Here is an 18,580-nt window from a genome sequence, read left to right on the forward strand (position 1 = left end):
TCAAGCTCCTAAATTGTCTAACAACAGGCTTGCAAAATCCCTGTTTCTTGAGTCAGTCTGAGTCCGTGTAAGCACTCAACTATTTATATGTATATATATATATATATATATATGTATGTGTGTATATATAATTCTCTTTTTATAAAATATGGAACTTCCTGCATGCTATATACTATTGTAATTTACTCTTTTTGCTTACCAAATACAGTAAACATTTTTATATATCAGCACACGTATGTGTATACTGTCTTTTTGTTTTTTGGGTTTTTTTTTTGGCCATGCCCACAGCATACAGAAGTTCCTGGGCCAGGGTTCAAATATGTGCAACAGCAGTGACAAAGCTGGATCTTTAACCACCAGACCACCAGGGAACTCCCCAGATGTATGTGCATACTGTCAGTTCTAAGAACTGGATGCTCTTTCATTGAATTCCTATATTCGGGTTTATTTAATCATCATTTTATTTTGTGACCTTTAGAGTATTCCTAGAATTTTGCTATTACAAATAATGCTATGATTCAAATGTTTGCAGTAGGCTTTTTTTTTTTTTTTTTTTTTTTTTTGGTCTTTCCTAGGGCCGCTCTTGTGGCACATGGAGGTTCCCAGGCTAGGGGTCTAATTGGAGCTGTAGCTGCCGGCCTACACCAGAGCCACAGCAACACGGGATCCAAGCCGCGTCTGCGACCTACACCACAGCTCACAGCCATGCCGGATCCTTAACCCACTGAGCGAGGCCAGGGATTGAACCCACAACCTCATGGTTCCTAGTGGGATTCATTAACCCCTGAGCCACGACGGGAACTCCTGCAGTAGGCTTTCTAAGTGAGTTAATACATAGGAAATATGGACTGAAGGTGCTATGTAAATATTAGTTGTATTAATTATTTATTATCCTTATTATGTATAGGTCCCATTTTCTCACTTAGATCGTGGGCACCTCTGAATGAACCAGGGGTATCCAGCTATCTTCGCATTACCCACAGCACTTAGTTAGCAAAGCAAGTCTGCATTCATTACATATTTGAAAATAAAGGTGATGGTCCCTTGAGTTTGTCCTCTAGCCTTTGTTTTGATCTGTAGTCCAACCGGGTAAAGTTGTTAGGCCTCTAACAGTCCTCAGTCATAGACTTGCATTTTCCCTCAGAGCAAATTCAGTTGGATCAGCTGACTTGAACTTAAAACCTTGAATGTCATTGTTTTCCTCTAAACAAGTTGGTCTGTGCTGTTTTACATATTTTCATGCAATAAATTAAAGTATCCACAACCCCCGGGAGTTCCCGTCATGGCTCAGTGGTTAACGAATCCGACTAAGAACCATGAGGTTGCAGGTTCGATCCCTGCCCTTGCTCAGTGGGTTAAGGATCCGGCATTGCTGTGAGCTGTGGTGTGGGTCACAGATGCAGCTCAGCTCCCTTGTTGCTGTGGCTGTGGTGTAGGCCGTTGGCTACAGCTCCGATTCGACCCCTAGCCTGGGAACCTCCATATGCTGTGGGTGTGGCCCTAAAAAGACAAAAAAAAAGTATCCATGACCCCTGTGGACAAATTGTAGCCGACAACTGCCTCTCCCTCTCCCTCCCTCCCACCTCACACAGACACACAGACACACGCACACACACTGCTGTGTACCTTGTTTCTCCCAGGGATAGATGAACAAAGATAATAATCACAAAATATGTCAACTTTGTACTCGCCAACCAAGGTCCTGCATTTCCGTTCTTACATCAGCTTTTATTTTATTATTTCAAATTATGCATGTATTCTTGTTGCCATAGTTTCCTCAAGGTGAGAGTACAAAGTTAACACTCAATAAAATAAATGAAGCCATAAAATCTTCTGGCAGCATTACAAGGTTGTTATGAAAATGCATGTTTGGGGGGAAAAAATGTCCTTTAACAATTTTAAACCTTAGGCTATGAGCATTTTTTGTATTTTTTAGGAAAAACCCATTTTCCCCAGCATTGTGTTATGAAAAATCTTCCAACACACAGAAGACACCTTGAATTATACGGGGAACACCCAAGTATCCACCACCTAGATGCTACAATTGACGTTTTATTTCACACATCCATCCATCCCTCAACCCATTTGCGTGTGCGTGTGCGCATGCGCCTGCGTGCTTTAAAGTAAATCATATGCATTAGTACGCGCCCTTTCTTGGGTATCTCTATCCTTACCTAGAGAGGAAAATCCAGTTTTAAAAGCCAGGTACTCTATCAGTCTAGAAAGATGACGGATTAAGACTCCAACCCTGGGGCAGGCTTGAAATTCCATCGCTGAGACAGAGCTGGCAGGCATGACTGACTTTCCTCATGTCCCCAAAAGCCTTAAGAGAGCAGAGACCGGTAGAGTGGTCTTCTGGGGGAGCAATACATGAGAAGGGGCTCTGTGCTAGGGGCTCTCACAACCATCGCTGCTCTTTAACTGAGGTGATTTGGAGCATCTATTGGATGTGGGGGAAAAAAGCAGATGTTCATATATGTGTGTATATATGTGTGTGTATATACATACGTACACATGCACACCCATATATTGTTTCCATCACAATGTGGCAAAGTAAGTTCTGTTGCTGCCTTTTTTTTTTGGTCTTTTTAGGGCCACACCCTCAGCACATGGAAGTTCCCAGGCTAGGGGTCGAATCAGAGCTGTAGCCTCCGGCCTATGCCACAGCCATGCCCGATCTGAGCCGCATCTGTGACGGACACCACAGCTCACGGCAGTGCTGGATCCTTAACCCACTCAGTGAGGCCAGGGGTCGAACCTGCGTCCTCATGGTGACGAGAGAGAATTGTTTCCACGGAGCTACAACAGGAACTCCTACCTCTATAATTGAAGGAAAGGGCTTGGGTTAATTGACTTCTCCAGGGCTGCACAGCTAATAAGTGTCAGGAAGGGAAATGGAACGTTTTGGAGCTTGAACCCGTTCCTGCCCATTCCAGTCTCTACTCGGTTTCTTGCCCTCAGTGGCCTCCAGTGTCATTCCTCAGTTTGGCTCACACTCAGTTCCAGCTGGCCTGCTGGAGGGCCTTAGGAGAATCGTGTGCTCAGAAACGTTCCTCCGGGTGGATGATTTTAGAGGAGGGGCCACAGTCCAGAGTAACCAAGTCAGGTTGTGAGAATAAGACCATGGGTAAGCAGGATCCCGTAAGCAGAATCCCGTTTGCCTCCGATCATCAGGACTTTATGATTTGTTTCCAGGTGTTTCGAAGTCTTTTGCATCTATTGTCAGTCAGGCCGCATTGAAGAGCCTTATGTCAGCATCACCAGGAAGCGACAGATGCCAAAAAATGGCCTCTCAGAGGAGATCGAAAAGGAAGTGGGCCAGGCAGAGGGCAAGCTCTTCACCCACCGATCTGCGTTCAGCCGCGCGTCGGTGATCCAGGCTTTCCTAGGCTCAGCCCCCCAGCTGACCCTGCAGCTGTACATAAGCACCCTGCAGCAGCATGTCACTGTCTCAAGAGGTATGTCTATGTTTTTATTTCCATGTGCATTTGGGACTCCAAACGGAGAGCAGAACATAAGGTTTATTTTGTTTCCAGGGAAATTCGTTTCTATGGGCATTTACTCCTGGGTCTGTGTTCCAGTTACTAAGTCCAAAACTTAATGAGTTAAAATAATAGTGATGTTTATGTTGCTTATGAATCTGCAGTTTAGGCTGGGCTCAGAAGGGCTCACCTACGTTCCACTGTGCATGAGCCAGGGCGGCTCAGAGATGAGGGGCTAAAAACCATTGAGGGCTCATTTAGGTGCATTTCTTATGGCGGATGCGGGCTCTTGCTGGGGGCCTCAGATCTTCGTCTCTCTATAGGCGAGCTGGGGCTTCCGCACAGCGTGGTGGCTGCTTTCAAGGGCAAGTCCTAAGCGTGAGAGAGGGCCAGGTGGAAGAGTGTCCCTTTCGTGGTCCAGCTTTGGAAGCATGCAACATCACTTCTACTGCATTTTCTTTTCTGAAGCAGTCAGGAGTCCTGCAGAGGTTCAAGGGAAGGGAGAGAGAGGAAAGGAAACTCTGTAACTTTCGTTGGAGGATGGTGGGGTTCTGCAAGTTCACTGCTGTGATCATTTTGGAAAATACACCTTGGTGCACATACAGCTGCCAACAGCTGGGCCTTCTTGGATTTAGCCTCTGTGGTTCAGGGATAGTTCTAAGCCGGCTAAGACAGTTGGTTGTTAACAGCTTCTTTGTAATGAGCGAGGGAATCAAGAGCCCTCTCTCCTGGAGTTCCCTTGTGGCACAGCTGGTTAGGGATTAGGCCTTGTCACTGCAGCAGCTCATTGCCGTGACATGGGTTTGATTCCTGGCCTGGGAACTTCTGCATGCCTCAGGCATGGACAAAAAAAAAAAAAAAACAAAAACAACAAAAAAAAAAAAAACAAAAAAAAGAAAGAAAAAGCACTCTATCTTCTTGAAATTGTAATAGGTATCTCAGCTATAAAATGAATGTAATTCTCTAACCTTTGGGCTATTTTCACATTATGAAAGTGAAAGCAGGTTTTGATTAAGCCAGATATCCCCCCCCCAAAAAAAATTTGTACATGCATTGGATAGAAGTGAAAAACCTTCACATGAGAAGAGGAAATAATCTCACACAAATATTAATAAAATTATAAGTAAATGAAAACCAGTTATTCCGGTAAGTTTGCCATATAGATAAGCAACTTAAAGCCTTAAGTTGAAAAAATACATATTTAAGATAACACTGAAATTGGAATCTGTTAAAATAAATCACTCTTATGAATTTCACTTCCCTCAATTTTATCCTCTTTCTGCCTATAATCAAGGCTGGATGGTACAGTTATCTTAATATATGGCTGAGTCATAGGGTATTTGCATGTCACAACTGTCTCCTTTATCCAGGTTACCTCCGAGTGACTCTGATTCTTAAAATATATCAGGACTTTAAGTTGAGAATTTTGAACCTTGTTGGATTAACATTTGTGCAAAAATGCCTCCCACAGCCCAGGTAGACAATAGGTGCCCAGTAAATATGGCAGCATCCTTGTACCCTAAGGACTTAGAACTAGAATGAGCATTGGCCAAGGCATGTCCTCTGCATGCACTGTACCCTCTTCCCAGTTCATTGTTTTTCTATGTGGCAGGGACACAGCGAGAGACCAGATGTTATGACAGCCTTTTTGGGTTTCACGAGTAGATTCATTTTTTTTCTCAAGTTATTGAAAATTAAGATTGTCGTTTAGTTCAGAGGTTGGCAAATAGCAGTCCATGGGCCCAAACAAGCGTGTTTGTTTTTGCAAATAAAATTTTACTGGGATGCAGCCACATCCTTTCATTTAGCTGTTGTCTATGTCTGCTGCTTTTTTTTTTTTTTTTTTTTTTTCCTAGCAGTGTTGAGTATTTGCTTAGTTGCAACAGAGAACATGTGGTCCACAATATCTAAAGTATTTACCCTCTGGAGTTCCCATTGTGGCTCAGTGGCTAACGAATCTGACTAGGAACCATGAGGTTGCAGGTTCAATCCCTGGCCTCGCTCAGTGGGTTGAAGATCTGGCATTGCCATGAGCTGTGGTGTAGGTTGAAGATGTGGCTCGGATCTGACATTGCTGTGGCTCTGGCGAAGGCCGGTGGCTACAGCTCCAATTAGACCCCTAGCCTGGGAACCTCCATATGCCGTGGGTGCGGCCCTAGAAATGGCAAAAAGCCAAAAAAAAAATAATAATAATAATAAATAAAAAATAAAGTATTTATCCTCTGGTTCTTTACAGAAAGTTTGCCAACCCTTGTTTTAGTTTTCAGACAGAATTCTATTCAGGAAAATGAAACCTATTTTGTGAAATTTCAGTGTCACAAAGAGTATCTGTGACCTGCCCCCCCCCCCCGCCGCCAAGGAATAATGTAATGCTTCATTGGATTAAACAGTGAATCAAATTAGGTATAGAAAAAGGAAGTGGGTACAATCCTCTTAAAAATACAGATGGCTGCCACTTATATAGGTTTGACTAGTCCTAAGTCCTGCCTTAACATATCGGAGGAAGGAACCCCTCACCCAGGAGGGGCGAGGCGGTTATAATTGGAGCACAGGTTGAGGTGTATCACAGAGGCGAACATTGGTAGTATCAGTCATATGATTAGGAATGCATTTGGTGCAAGGGACACACATTTGACTACAATGTAAACAACCTTGTTTGTTCCCCTAACAAGAAATTGGAGTCAGGCAGTTGTTCGCATTCTATCAGCTGCTCACAGTGGTCCCGTCGATGTCTCTGTATTTCCATTGGCCTTTTTCTTGGGTTGCTGCTACGTAGCATCCATCATAGCCACATTCAAGGTAGGAGGAAGGCGTGAAGGCAGAGGGCTGGTATCTTTTTTCTTTTAGTAGTAAGTGAGAGCTTTCCCAGAAACCTCCCTAAAAGGCTTTGTTTAGGTCTCATCGACCAGAACTGGTTACAGGGTCAGTTTGGTACAAGAAGTGCTAGGAAAGCCAGGCGTAGGAATGATTATTGCCACCAGTGGGCTTAGAACCGCATCCCTTCAACGCCTCCGATGATGATGAGAGTCACAGGAGGTAGGACCAGGGGAGCTTGTTAAAACTCTACAGATCATCAGGCTTCATTCCTGGAAATTGTGATTTGCTGGGTATGGGATAGGAGCCTAAGATATGTCTCTTGATTTTCTTTCTTTCTCTCTCTCTCTCTCTCTCTTTAGCAAATGCTTCTGGCAATTTTTATTTTCAGCAAAGTTTGGGAACCCTGGGATAGCCTAGTCCCAGCCTGCCTAGGGTTGGGTCCATTGCCACGCACAACAAAAGATCCTTAACCCACTGATCGAGGCCAAGGATCGAACTTGCATCCTCATGGATGCTAATCCGATTCGTTTCCACTGAGCCATGACTGGCGCTCCGAAATGTCCATCCTTGACAGGAGAGGGACATGAAGTCCATCAGAACCTGACCCCATTTAACATTCAAAGTCTGTAACCTCTTCTTTCTGATCCTGTGCCCGGTGAGCAAATATCGAGGAATTTGGCCCTGGCAGAATTTGGAGGGGAAATGGAGCCGGCCCCATGGTCCACTGGAAAGGTTTTTTTAAATTGCAATATAATTCATAAAATGTGAACTTCACAAGAAACCCCCTACGTATTAGCAGTCACTCCTCATTTCCCTTCTCCCCAGGCCCTGCCAATCACTGACAGACTTTGTGTCTCTGTGGATCTGCCTCTCGTACATGTTTCATATAAATGGAATCGTACCTTATTGGAGAGGAATGTCCCCGTAGTCTGTGGATAATAGACCCTGCCTGTGAGCTTCAGTCGTTGAGTGCGACCAGTCAGCTCTCAGGGGCTTGATCAAGTCTCTGGACCCTGGAGGACGGTTGGTCTGAGGCCCGGGTGGGCACACCAAGGTTACCGTGTTCTCCGAAGGCTCCCGCAGCCTGCCATCTGGCCTGCCTGGATCTCAGAGTGCCCTTCTCTCTTGCTCACCCAAACTGGTAGTGTTGGGAGTAACGATCACTGTTTTCAGATCCTTGTTTTGTGCCAGGCACTGAGACTGGCATGATGGTGGTTCGTGGTCACAGCATCCCTGTAAGATAGACGTGATGACCTCCCTCTTATTATTCAAGTTGGAAAGTGGATTGTCTGCCAGAGGAGGCAGGAATTGGGGGTAGATTTATGTGAATTCATTCACGAGTTCAGTGACTATGTATTGAATATGTGTCGTGTTCCGACACTGCGCTGGGCTCTGAGGATACAGTGGCGAATGAGGTGGACAGGCTCGGATCCTTTTGGCGTGAAACAACTCATTAGTCCCATGTTTATTCTCTGTGAGATAAATCCTGCCAAGTGAAAGTCCTGCGTGAGGGTCTATTAGGGGACATCTAACCAAGTCTGGGAGATGAGGGGAAAATTCCCAGAGGCACTTAAGCTGAAACCAACATCTGATAGCTGAGGAGGAGTCAAGTAAAGGAAACGCAGAAAAGGGCATCCCAGGATTTCAGACTTTATCCCAGAGGCGGTAGGAACTCATCGATGTGGTTTAAACAACACAGCGTCAAGATCAGGTGGACTTTTAGAAGCTGATGACCCTGGAAAATGGATTGGAAGGAAGGTAGGGGAGAAACACGGAGGCCAGGAAGTGGCTGCTACAGCTGTCAAGTGGAGAATGGTGATGGCTTTGGGCTGGAATAGTAGAAATGGGTTATTGGAGTATCAATATTAATGATACGGAAGTGGAACAAGGTGATAATTGACTGACTGGGAAAGTGAGGCAGAGGGAGATGTCAAAAACAGTTCCCCCCGGGGAGTTCCTGTGGTGGCTCAGTGGTGAACGAATCTGACTAGGAACCACGAGGTTGCGGGTTCCATCCTTGGCCTTGCTCAGTGGGTTAAGGATCTGGCATTGCCGTGAGCTGTGGTGTAGGTTGCAGACTCGGCTCGGATCCCACGTTGCTGTGGCTTTGGTGTAGGCCGGCAGCTGCAGCTCCGATTCGACCCCTAGCCTGGGAATCTTCATATGCCACGGGAGCGGCCCAAGAAATGGCAAAAAGACAAAAACAAACAAACAAAACGGTTCCCCAGTTCCTGCCATGGGCAGTTGTAGCCATGGATCCCCATTTATGTTTGTAGAGCAGCCAGGAGAAGAGCAGGTTGGTGGGGTGTGGTTTTGCTTTCAGTTTCAGACTTTTTTTTTTTTTTTAATGAACACATTTAAAAAATTTAACTCATAAGAGGACTGGCAGATGTTAGAAGCAGCTTAAAAGAGAATCCAAAGTATGTACACAGGGATATTGACTAGGGATATTGAAATGAGTGTGTAAATGGAGGTAAAACTGGTTTTTATCGCAACGTAAGAAAGAGGCAGTTGAACCCCTGCTCTGCAAGGCTTTATGCATGTCAGTCAGTGACCTGCAGCTTACACAGGGATGTAGATGAGCTCAAAGGCAATGCAAGGCTGGAATCAGACAACCTGGAGTGGTGTCCTAAAGACAAGGCTGTATTTCCACCAAAACATTCATATTTCTAGCTACGCTTTCAGAATCTAGTAGGAGGTTAAGAGTTTCCTGAAAAAGAGGATCCAGTCAACAGAGACCGGGTTCCTGGCATAGGCATTTTTAGGCCAGTCCTGATCAGGGCCCAGAGGACACCAGTGGCGCCACAGAATCTAAGTTGTCACAAAGGCAGCTCCCTGACCAATGAGAGGCAGGAGCACAAAGAAACAGCGGGCAGAAAGATGCACCAGAATCTCAAGAGGCCCAGGCCAGTGGGACAGTCAAGCTGGATCAAGCTGAGCAAAAGCAATCAAGACCATATCAACCTTAAGAAGTAGGTCGATTTTCTCCTGCTCTGTAAAAGCCGAGCTGCGGAGTTCCTTGCCTCCTGGGAGAGGGTCGCTATGCGCAGCGCTTGAGCTCGCACACCCCTGTGTTCCTGGCCGGCGTCCTCGGGTACCTGACGGCCAACATTCTGGAGCTGGCGGCCGGAGAGGCCCACAGCAGCCGCAAGATGCGCATCGCCCCCGAGCACGTGCAGAGGGCCAGGAGCCACAACGAGACCCTCAGCAGCCTCTTCCAGGCCAGCAGCGTCTCCCGGGGGGCTGAGGGGGGGGCTGAGGAGGGGGCCGAGGAGCCCCTGCCCGAGGCCGGGCGGTGAGACCTGGGTCCCGCCCGACACTGCGTGTGGCTGAGGAAGGTCTGGTCCCCTTTAAGGTCTCGCAGCCATTAAAGTCCACGGCGGTACCTCGGACGCCTGTCCATTTCTGTCACGTGTCGTTGTCCGCGGGACCCCCAGGAGGGGCTCGGGGTGCGGGTGGGGGGCCGGGAGGTGTGGTGAGTGCGGGATGCCGGGATCCGCGATCTCGGGGAGCCGTTTCCCAGGGCGACGGGGCGGGGCGTGGTCCTGGTGGGCGGGGCTGGCCGAGGCTGTGGGGGGCGAGGCCCTCCTTCCTCCGTGGCTCTGAGGGCGCCCGGGCCTGTGAGGCCGGGGTGGGCAGGGCCCCCGGGGATGCTGAGTTCCCAGAATGGCGGTGGTGACGGGGGAGGGGCTGCAAAGCAGGACTGAGGACCTGAAAACTTCATTCCTGCTGGAGCAGGTCTACAAGTAGGAGGCGATGGCAGTGGGCTGGGTGGAGAGGGTGGCAGAGTGCGTGGCGTGGACTTAATGGGACAGGGCCTTTCCATGGAAATTGTGAAGATGGAGAATCCATAAGGAAATACACATAAAAGGAATTTCGGCCATGCTGATTTCATGTTATTGATTTTACCCTGCTTCATTCCAAAATAGGACTTGAGACAGGTAATATTAATGCTGTATTTTCTGCAGAATTTATCCTGTCTTGTGGGCACTAGTAAGTTAGACTGGTCCTTCTTCTCACGTGACTGCTAGATGCTTGGGCCTCTGGCTGTGAAATCCACGTCCCGCTGAGCCTTGTGGGGAGACAGAGAGTGTCCTGCAGAGGAGGAAGCCACGGCTACACCCGCGAACCACACAGTCCTCATCGGAGCTGGCTTACCCTTTGCCAACTTCTCAGATGTATCCTCAGAGTAACAGTGTTGGTTGTGCTTAGAGCTCATTGAAGCAGATGCTTGTGTGAATCCAAGAAACCTTTCTTGACACCTGGTGCTCATTCAGCCACATGTTCGCAGAATCCTCATTGTCAAGATGTCCAGCCCACAACTTAGTGATGAGTCATCAGAGCCACGAAGCCCCCAAGCCTTAGCCACGTTCCGCTCTTACTCGTCTCTTCATTTGAGCAGCAAGCAGGCCTCTCCTGCAGAAGGTCACCTCAGCTGGTCACGTGATGACACCAGTCGTGCCACCCCACCCCTCAGGTGGAGCATCTTTGCGTTTCCAGTGTCCTTCAGCCACCAGGGAGTGTGCCCAGGGTGGGTAGTGCCAGGCCATCCGTCATTGTTCTCAAATCTTGCCCCGTTTGTTCAATAGCGGTCTGTTACTAAAAGCAGCTTATGTGGCTTAGGGCTGTGGCTTGGTTGAACACAAAGCACAGTGTCCTGGGTTCCTCAGCAGACGTCACAGCAGGGGAGGTCATTCAGGGCCAGAGGAGTCGTGGGAGGTGGACAAACCGTGTCGGGTAGCAGGGCCGCGTGCTCAGGTGGTCTCCTCACAGTCCAGGCCGTAGTCAGCAGAGTGTCCCGGTGACACCTGCAGGGAGCCAGGCTTCCTGGGCTCCTTCAGCCTCTCTGTCTGGTGTCCGAGTTTGGAGGTTGAACTTTCCTGACCTCTGCAGAGTCACCTGGACGTCGTGCGTGGATCAGGCAGAGCGGTGCCGCCGTCCCTGTAGGAATCGTGCTGCAGCCGTGCCTGTGGGTTCACAGGAGACGTGGGGGCCACGGCCCTCATGTTACCACCCTGAATGCGGCACCCCGCCAAGTGCCCTCTTGCGTGTGACTAGGCATCATCCCCTCGGAGGAGGGAGGCTAAGAATCACTGCCCTTGGGAAGGCAAGTGCATGTTGAAAAGGCGGGAAGGGGCGGTGAGGAAGGATTCATTCTAACTCGAGCCCTGCAGAGGGAGCACCAGTGTCCTGTTGGGAGGGGCAGGTGAAACCCGAGGGAGCAGGGACAGGGGCCGGCGAGGGCGCGGCTGCCAAACCAGGTCTCTGATCAGAAGCAGTGTCACGGCCGTCCAGGGTCAAACACCCGACACAGGGCAAGACAGGTGAAAACATCACGTGTGAGGTGACATGAGCCCAAGGGTCCAGCCTGAGGGGAACTTCCGGGGTAGTGGTGGTTTGCTGTCGCATGAACACAAGGCCTGGGCACTAGGCTGGCCTCCCACGGAGGACGGGCTCTGAGCAGAAAGGTGTTCTGAAGGCTCAGGCTCCTCTGGTCCCTGAGTCTAACAGGTTCTGCGGTCACGTGGCCAGGACTCTTTACAAAGGGGCCTTTGGGGCCCTAAATTGGTATTTTAAAATGAGGGACCTTCTAGGAACCGCTAATACGTTATTTCCCAAAGCCTACATTGTAAGTGGCAGCTTCCACACCTAATCTGGGTAGCACATGGGTGTGTTAGTCCTACACAGACGTCTTAAAAGAACATAGTAAGCTGCTGATATTTTAAAGAGAATTTTATTGGAGTATAGTTGACTTACAGTTTATTAGCTTCAGGTGTTCAGCTAAGTGAATCAGTTCTACCTATACGTGTCTCTATTCTTTTTCAGATTCTTTTCCCATAGAGGCCATCACAGAGTAGTGGATAGATTTCCCTGTGCTATACAGTAGGTCCTGGTTCCGTAGCAGTTTTGTATATAGCAATGTGCATTGCCCATCTCAACCTCCAAATTTATCCCTCTCCCCAGCCTTTCTCCTGTGGTAACCATAACCTTGGTTTCAAAATCTTTGAGTCTGTTTCTGTCTTGGGATTAAATTCTTTTGTATCATTTTTACATTAGATTCCACATACTGGGGATCTCATATGATATTTGTTTTTCTCTGATGTACTTAGTATGATAATCTCTAGGTCCATCCATGTTGCTGCACATGGCATTATTTCATTGTCTTTTAATAGCCCAGTAGTATTCCATTGTGTATATGTACCATATCTTCTTTTTTTTTTTTTTTGGTCTTTTTGCCTTTTCTAGGGCTGCTCTTGTGGCATATGGAGGTTCCCAGGCTCAGGGTCTAATCGGAGCTGTTGCTGCCGGCCTACGCCGGAGCTACAGCAATGCGGGATCTGAGCCGTGTCTGTAACCTACACCCCAGCTCATGGCAATGCCGGATCCTTAACCTACTGAGCAAGGCCAGGGATCGAACCTGCAACCTCATGGTTCCTAGTCAGATTCGTTAACCACTGCGCCATGACGGGAACTCCTTTTTTTTTTTTTTTTTTTCATATCTTCCTTATACAAGCCTCTGTCGATGGACATTTCCATTGTTTCCATGTCTTGGCTATTGTGAATAGTGCTGCTGTGAACATAAGAGTGAATATCTTTTGGAATTACAGTTTTGTCCAGATATGTGCCCAGGAGTGGGATTGCTGGATCATATGATGGTTCTATATTCAGTTTTCAGAGGAACCTCCAAGCTGTTCTCCATAGTAGTTGTACCAATTTACACTCACACCAACAGTAGGGGGTGAGTTCCCTTTTGTCCACATCCTCTCCAGCATTTGTTATTTGTAGACTTTTTTTTTTTTTTTTTTTGGTCTTTTTGTCTTTTTAGGGCCACGTCCTCAGCATATGGAGGTTCCCAGGCTAGGGGTCAAGTCGGAGCCATAGCCGCCGGCCTACACCACAGCCACAGCCACGCCAGATCTGAGCCGAATCTGCAACCTACGCCACAGCTCACAGCAATGCCGGATCCTTAAGCCACTGAGCGAGACCAGGGATGGAACCCGCAACCTCATGGTTCCTAGCTGGATTAGTTTCCACTGCACTAGGATGAAAACTCCTGTTATTTGTAGACTTTTTAATGATGGCCATTCTGACTGTGTGAGGTAGTATCTCATTGTAGTTTTGATTTGCATTTCTCTAATAATTAGTGATGCTGAGCATCTTTTCATGTGCCTTTTGGCTATCTTTCTTTGGAGAAATATCTATTTAAATTTCCCCCCCACTTTTTTTGATTGGGTTGTTTGGATTTTTTTTATATAAAGCTGTATGAGATTTTTGTATATTTTGGAAATTAATCCCATGTTGGTTGCTTAGTTTGCAAAGATTTTCTCCCATTCCTTGGGTTGTCTTTTAGTTTTTATTTTTTAATTTTTTTATTTTTCCCTGTGCAAAAGCTTTTAAGTTTAATTAGATCTCACTTATTTATTTTTGTTTTTATTTTCATTACTCTAGGAGGTGGATCCAAACCAATATTGCTGCAATTTATGTTAGCGTTCTGCCTGTATTTTCCTATATCTGGCCTTATATTTAGGTCTTTAATCCAATTTGCAGAATTATTTTTGTGCATAGTGTAAGAAAATGTCCAATTTTATTCTCTTTTTTAATGGCTGCACCAAAAGTGTATGGAAGTTCCTGGGCCAGGGATTGAATCCAAGCTACAGCTGTGGCCTATGCTGCAGCTAAGGTAACACCAGATCCTTAACCCACTGCACCAGACCAGGGACTGAACCTGGGTTCCTGCTGCTGCAGAGATACCATCGGTCCTGTTTCGCCACAGCAGGAACGCCTGCAGTTGGATTGTAACCCACTGAACCACAGCAAGACGTCCCTAATTTCATTCTTTTACATGCAGCTATCTGGTTTTCCCAGCACCAGTTCTTGAAGAGACTCTCTGTTCTCCATTGAATACCCTTGCCTCCTTTGTTGTAGATTAATTGACCACACATGCGTGGGTTTATTTCTAGGCTTTCTATGCTGTTCCACTGACCTGTATTTTTCTTATTGTACTGGCACCATACTGTTTTGGCTTCTGTAGCTTTGCAGTGTATTCTGAAATTGGGGATCCTGATTTTTCCAGCTCCATTTTTCTTTCTCAGTATTGCTTCGGCTATTCAGGGTCTTTTGTGTTTCCATACAAATTTCAAAATTTTTTGTTCTAGTTCTGTGAAAAATGCCATTGGTAATTTGATAGGGATTGCATTGAATCTGTAGATTGTCTTGGGTGGTATAGTCATTTTGACATTATTGATTCTTCCAATCCAAGAATGTGGTTTATCTTTCCGTTTGTTTGTGTCATCTTTGATTTCCTTCATCAGTGTCTTAGAGTTTTCAGAGTACAGGTCTTTTGCCTCTTTAGTTAGGTTTATTCCTAGATATTTTATTCTCTTTGATGTGATGGTAAGTGGGATTGTTTCCTTAATTTTTTTTTTCTTTTTGCCAATTCCTGGGCTGCTTCCATGGCATATGGAGGTTCCCAGGCTAGGGGTCTAATCAGAGCTGTAACCGTCGGCCTACACCAGAGCCACAGCAACTCGGGATCCGAGCCGCGCCTGCAACCTACACCACAGCTCATGGCAACGCCGGATCCTTAACCCACTGAGCAAGGCCAGGGATCGAACCCGCAACCTCATGGTTCCTAGTCAGATTCGTTAACCACTGAGCCGTGACGGGAGCTCCCTTAATTTCTCTTTCTGATCTTTCATCATTAGTATATAGGAATGCAAGAGATTTCTGTGTATTAATTTTGTATCCTGCAACTTTACCAAATTCATTGATGAACTCTAGTGGTTTTCTGGTAGCTGCTAGATTTTCTAGGTATGGTATCATTTTATCTGAAAATAGTGACAATCTTACTTCTTATTTTCCAATTTGGATTCCTTTTATTTCTTTTTCTTCTCTGATTTTCATGTCTAGGATTCCAAGACTATGTTGAATAAAAGTGGTGAGAGTGGACATCCTTGTGATGTTCCTGATCTTAGCAGAAATGCTTTCAGCTTTTCGCCATTGAGAATGAGGTTAGCTGTGGATTTGTCATATATGAGGCTGGTTGAGGTTGATTCCTTTCATGTCTACATTCTGGAGAATTTTTATCATAAATGGATGTTGAAATTTTTTGTTGTTGTTGTCTTTTTGCCATTTCTTGGGCCACTCCCATGGCATATAGAGGTTCCTAGACTAGGGGTCCAATCGGAGCTGTAGCCACCGGCCTACACCACAGCCACAGCAACGTGGGGATCCGAGCCCCATCTGCAGCCTACACCACGGATCATGGCAACACCAGATCCCTAACCCACTGAGCAAGGCTAGGGATCGAACCCACAACCTCATGGTTCCTAATCAGATTCGTTAACCACTGAGCCACGACAGGAACTCCTGGATGTTGAATTTTATCAAAAGCTTTTTCTGCATCTATTGAGACGATCAAATGGTTTTTATTCTTCAGTTTGTTAATGTGGTGTATCACGTTAATTCATTTGTGGATATTGAAGAATCCTTGCATTCCTGGAATTAAATCCCACTTGATCATGTTGTATGATCCTTTTAATGTATTGTTGGATTTGGTTTGCTAACATTTTTGGAGGATTTTTGTGTCCATATTCATCAAAGATATTGATTTGTAGTTTCCTTTTTTTGTGGTGTCTTTTTCTGGTTTTGGTATCAGGGTGATGGTGGCTTCCTAGAATGAGCTTGGGAGTGTTCCTTCCTTTGCAGTTTTTTGGAAGAGTTTCAGAAGGATAGGTGTTAGTTGTTCTCCAAATGTTTGATAGAATTCACCTGTGAAGCCTTTTGATCTTGGATTTTTATTTTTGGAAGTTTTCTTTCTTTTTTAAAATTTATTTATTTTTATTATAGTTGCTTTACAGTGTTCTGTCAATTTCTGCTGTACAGCAAAGTGACCCAGTTATACATATATATGATAACAATATGGGAGAAAATCTCTGTGAGCTTGAGTTAGACAAGGCTTTCTTTATTTTATTTTATTTTATTTTTTTAATTTTTTAAGATTTTTATGTTTTTTTAAAATGATTTTTATTTTTTCCATTATAGTCGGTTTATGGTGTTCTGTCAATTTCTACTGTACAGCAAAGTGACCCAGTTACACATATATATGCATTTTTCTCACATTATCCTCCATCATGTTCCATCATAAGTGACTAGATATAGTTCCCTGTGCTGTACAGCAGGATCTCATTGTTTATCTACTCCAAATGCAGTAGTTTGCATCTACTAACCCCAGACTCCCAGTCCATCCCCCTCCCTCCCATTGACAACCACAAATCTGTTCTCCATGTCCATGAGTTTGTTTCTATTCTGTAGAGAGGTTCATTTGTGCCATACATTAGATTGCAGATATAAGTAATATGGTATTTGTCTTTCTCTTTCTAACTTACTTCACTTAGTATGAGCATCTCTAGTTCCATCCATGTTCCTTCAAATGACATTGTTTTGTTCTTTTTTATGGCTGAGTAGTATTCCATTGTGTATATGTACTACATCTTCTTAATCCATTCTCTGTTGATGGACATTTAGGTTGTTTCCATGTCTTGGCTATTGTGAATAGTGCTGCAGTGAACATAGAGGTGCGTGTATCTTTTTTTTTTTAATGATTTTTTTTCCATCATAGCTGGTTTACAACATGTATCTTTTTGAATGAAAGTTTTGTTTTGATATATGCCCAGGAGTGGGATTGCTGGATCATATGGTAGTTCTATATTGAGCTTTCTGAGGTACCTCCATACTGTTTTCACAGTGATTGTACCAATTTACATTCCCACCAGCAGTGTAGGAGGGTCCCTTTTCTCCACAACCTCTCCAGCTTTTATTTGTAGACTTAGTAATGATAGCCATTGTGACTGGTGTGTGTTTCAAAAGTTTTCAAATCACAGATTCAACTTCAGTACTTGTGCTTGGTCTGTTCTTATTTTCTATTTTTTCCTGGTTTAGTCTTGGAAGATTGTACCTTTCTAAGAATTTGCCCATTTCTTCTAGGTTGTCCATTTTATTGGCATATAGTTGCTTATAGTAGTCTCTTATTATCCTCGTATTTCTGTAGTGTCGGTTGTAAATTTTGCTTTTTCACTTCTAATTTTATTGATTTGAGCCATGTCCCCTTTTTTCCTAAGGAGTCAGGCTAAAGGCCTATCACTTTTGCTATCTTTTCCAAGAACCAGCTTTGAGTTTCATTGATCTTTTCTATTGTTTTCTTTGTCTCTATCTCATTTATTTCTACTGTAATCTGTGTGATTTCTTTCCTTCTACTAACTTCAGGTTTTGTTTGTTCTTCTTTCTCTGGTTGCTTTAGGTATAAGGTTAGGTTGTTGATTTGGGCTGCTGACATTTAAAATCAGTAACTTTCTGGAATATCTATATTTCTGGCTTCTCTCATGAAATCGGAATGTCTGGGTGTCCATGTGGTTGCAGTCAGCTGGAGATACAAGGTGCCATCCCATTAAGGTTGGACCTCTGGCTTGCCACTTCTCTCTTAGATTTCGTGTCTAACTCCCTTTGTTTACTTAGAGTAAATGAATGGCCACCATAGACTAGAACTTGGTTACTCATACCGCAAGTTAATTCTAAGTTTACAGTGTTCAAGGGATCACCTTTCTCATTTGATGATGAATTTTAGTGTAATGCTTCTTAAACTCTTTGCTGTAGTGCCAGTATTATCTGTTCTTCTTGTTCTGATTCCTTATGAACTGAGAAGAGGTCCTGTCATGCATAACGAATGTACTGCTCACATTTGACTCAACACTGGAGTACTGCTCCACCAGGACTGGTGTAGACCCTGTGCACTGGATGATCCGACTGACTTAAATTTGGGAGCAAAGCCAGATTGCAGAGTTCTTAAATGCTGACTCTTAACTTCCATTCTTGGAGCTGACCAGTTACAAACGTTCCTTGACCAGTACCAGCCCACACACCACAGTTCAAATAGATTGGGGGTAGTGAATGTATTTTATTATATTCTTTTAAGATTATGATTCTAAATCTAAGGATTTGCATTTGGTATCATTTCAGTGTTTGTCCTTTACAGTTCATCACAAGCACAGACTATTGGTCTTTTACATTTTGGGTTCTCGAATCACCGAGGGCAAAATATCTCTAAACTTCTGTTAATGCAACATCTACTAAAGGAAACGAGTTTGCAGCAGGGAAGCAGATTAGATACTGTGGTTTGAGATATTTCGGTTCTGAGATGTAGAATGAGAATAACTTGCCAACTTGACCATGAGAGAGAGAGTCTTCACGACACAAAGGAGCAAAACAGCGAAAGAAGAGGGAGG

General features: G+C 45.1%; 2 protein-coding genes across 2 annotated transcripts in view; both read left to right on the forward strand.

Moving 5' to 3' along the window:
• XK (X-linked Kx blood group antigen, Kell and VPS13A binding protein) overlaps window positions 1-18,580 on the forward strand; it is a 57,955-nt gene that overhangs the window by 6,846 nt on the left and 32,529 nt on the right. Inside the window, exon 2 of the mRNA XM_003135014.5 lies at window positions 3,196-3,458. Coding sequence (XP_003135062.1) covers window positions 3,196-3,458 — 263 coding nt within the window. The remainder of the gene's footprint in view (window positions 1-3,195; window positions 3,459-18,580) is intronic.
• LOC146394543 (histone H2A-Bbd type 1-like) lies at window positions 3,762-9,650 on the forward strand. The gene is made up of 2 exons (XM_085008465.1): window positions 3,762-3,860; window positions 9,302-9,650. Exons 1-2 carry the CDS (start codon window positions 3,762-3,764, stop codon window positions 9,596-9,598), a joined length of 396 nt encoding a protein of 131 aa, XP_084864591.1. The 3' UTR covers window positions 9,599-9,650.

This window comes from Sus scrofa, chromosome X, assembly GCF_054392235.1.
Source record: "Sus scrofa isolate SSC_HxYL_T2T_F1_AM1 chromosome X, Sscrofa_HxYL_maternal_Yorkshire_Landrace_v2.0, whole genome shotgun sequence".
Classification (NCBI taxonomy): Eukaryota; Metazoa; Chordata; class Mammalia; order Artiodactyla; family Suidae; genus Sus; species Sus scrofa.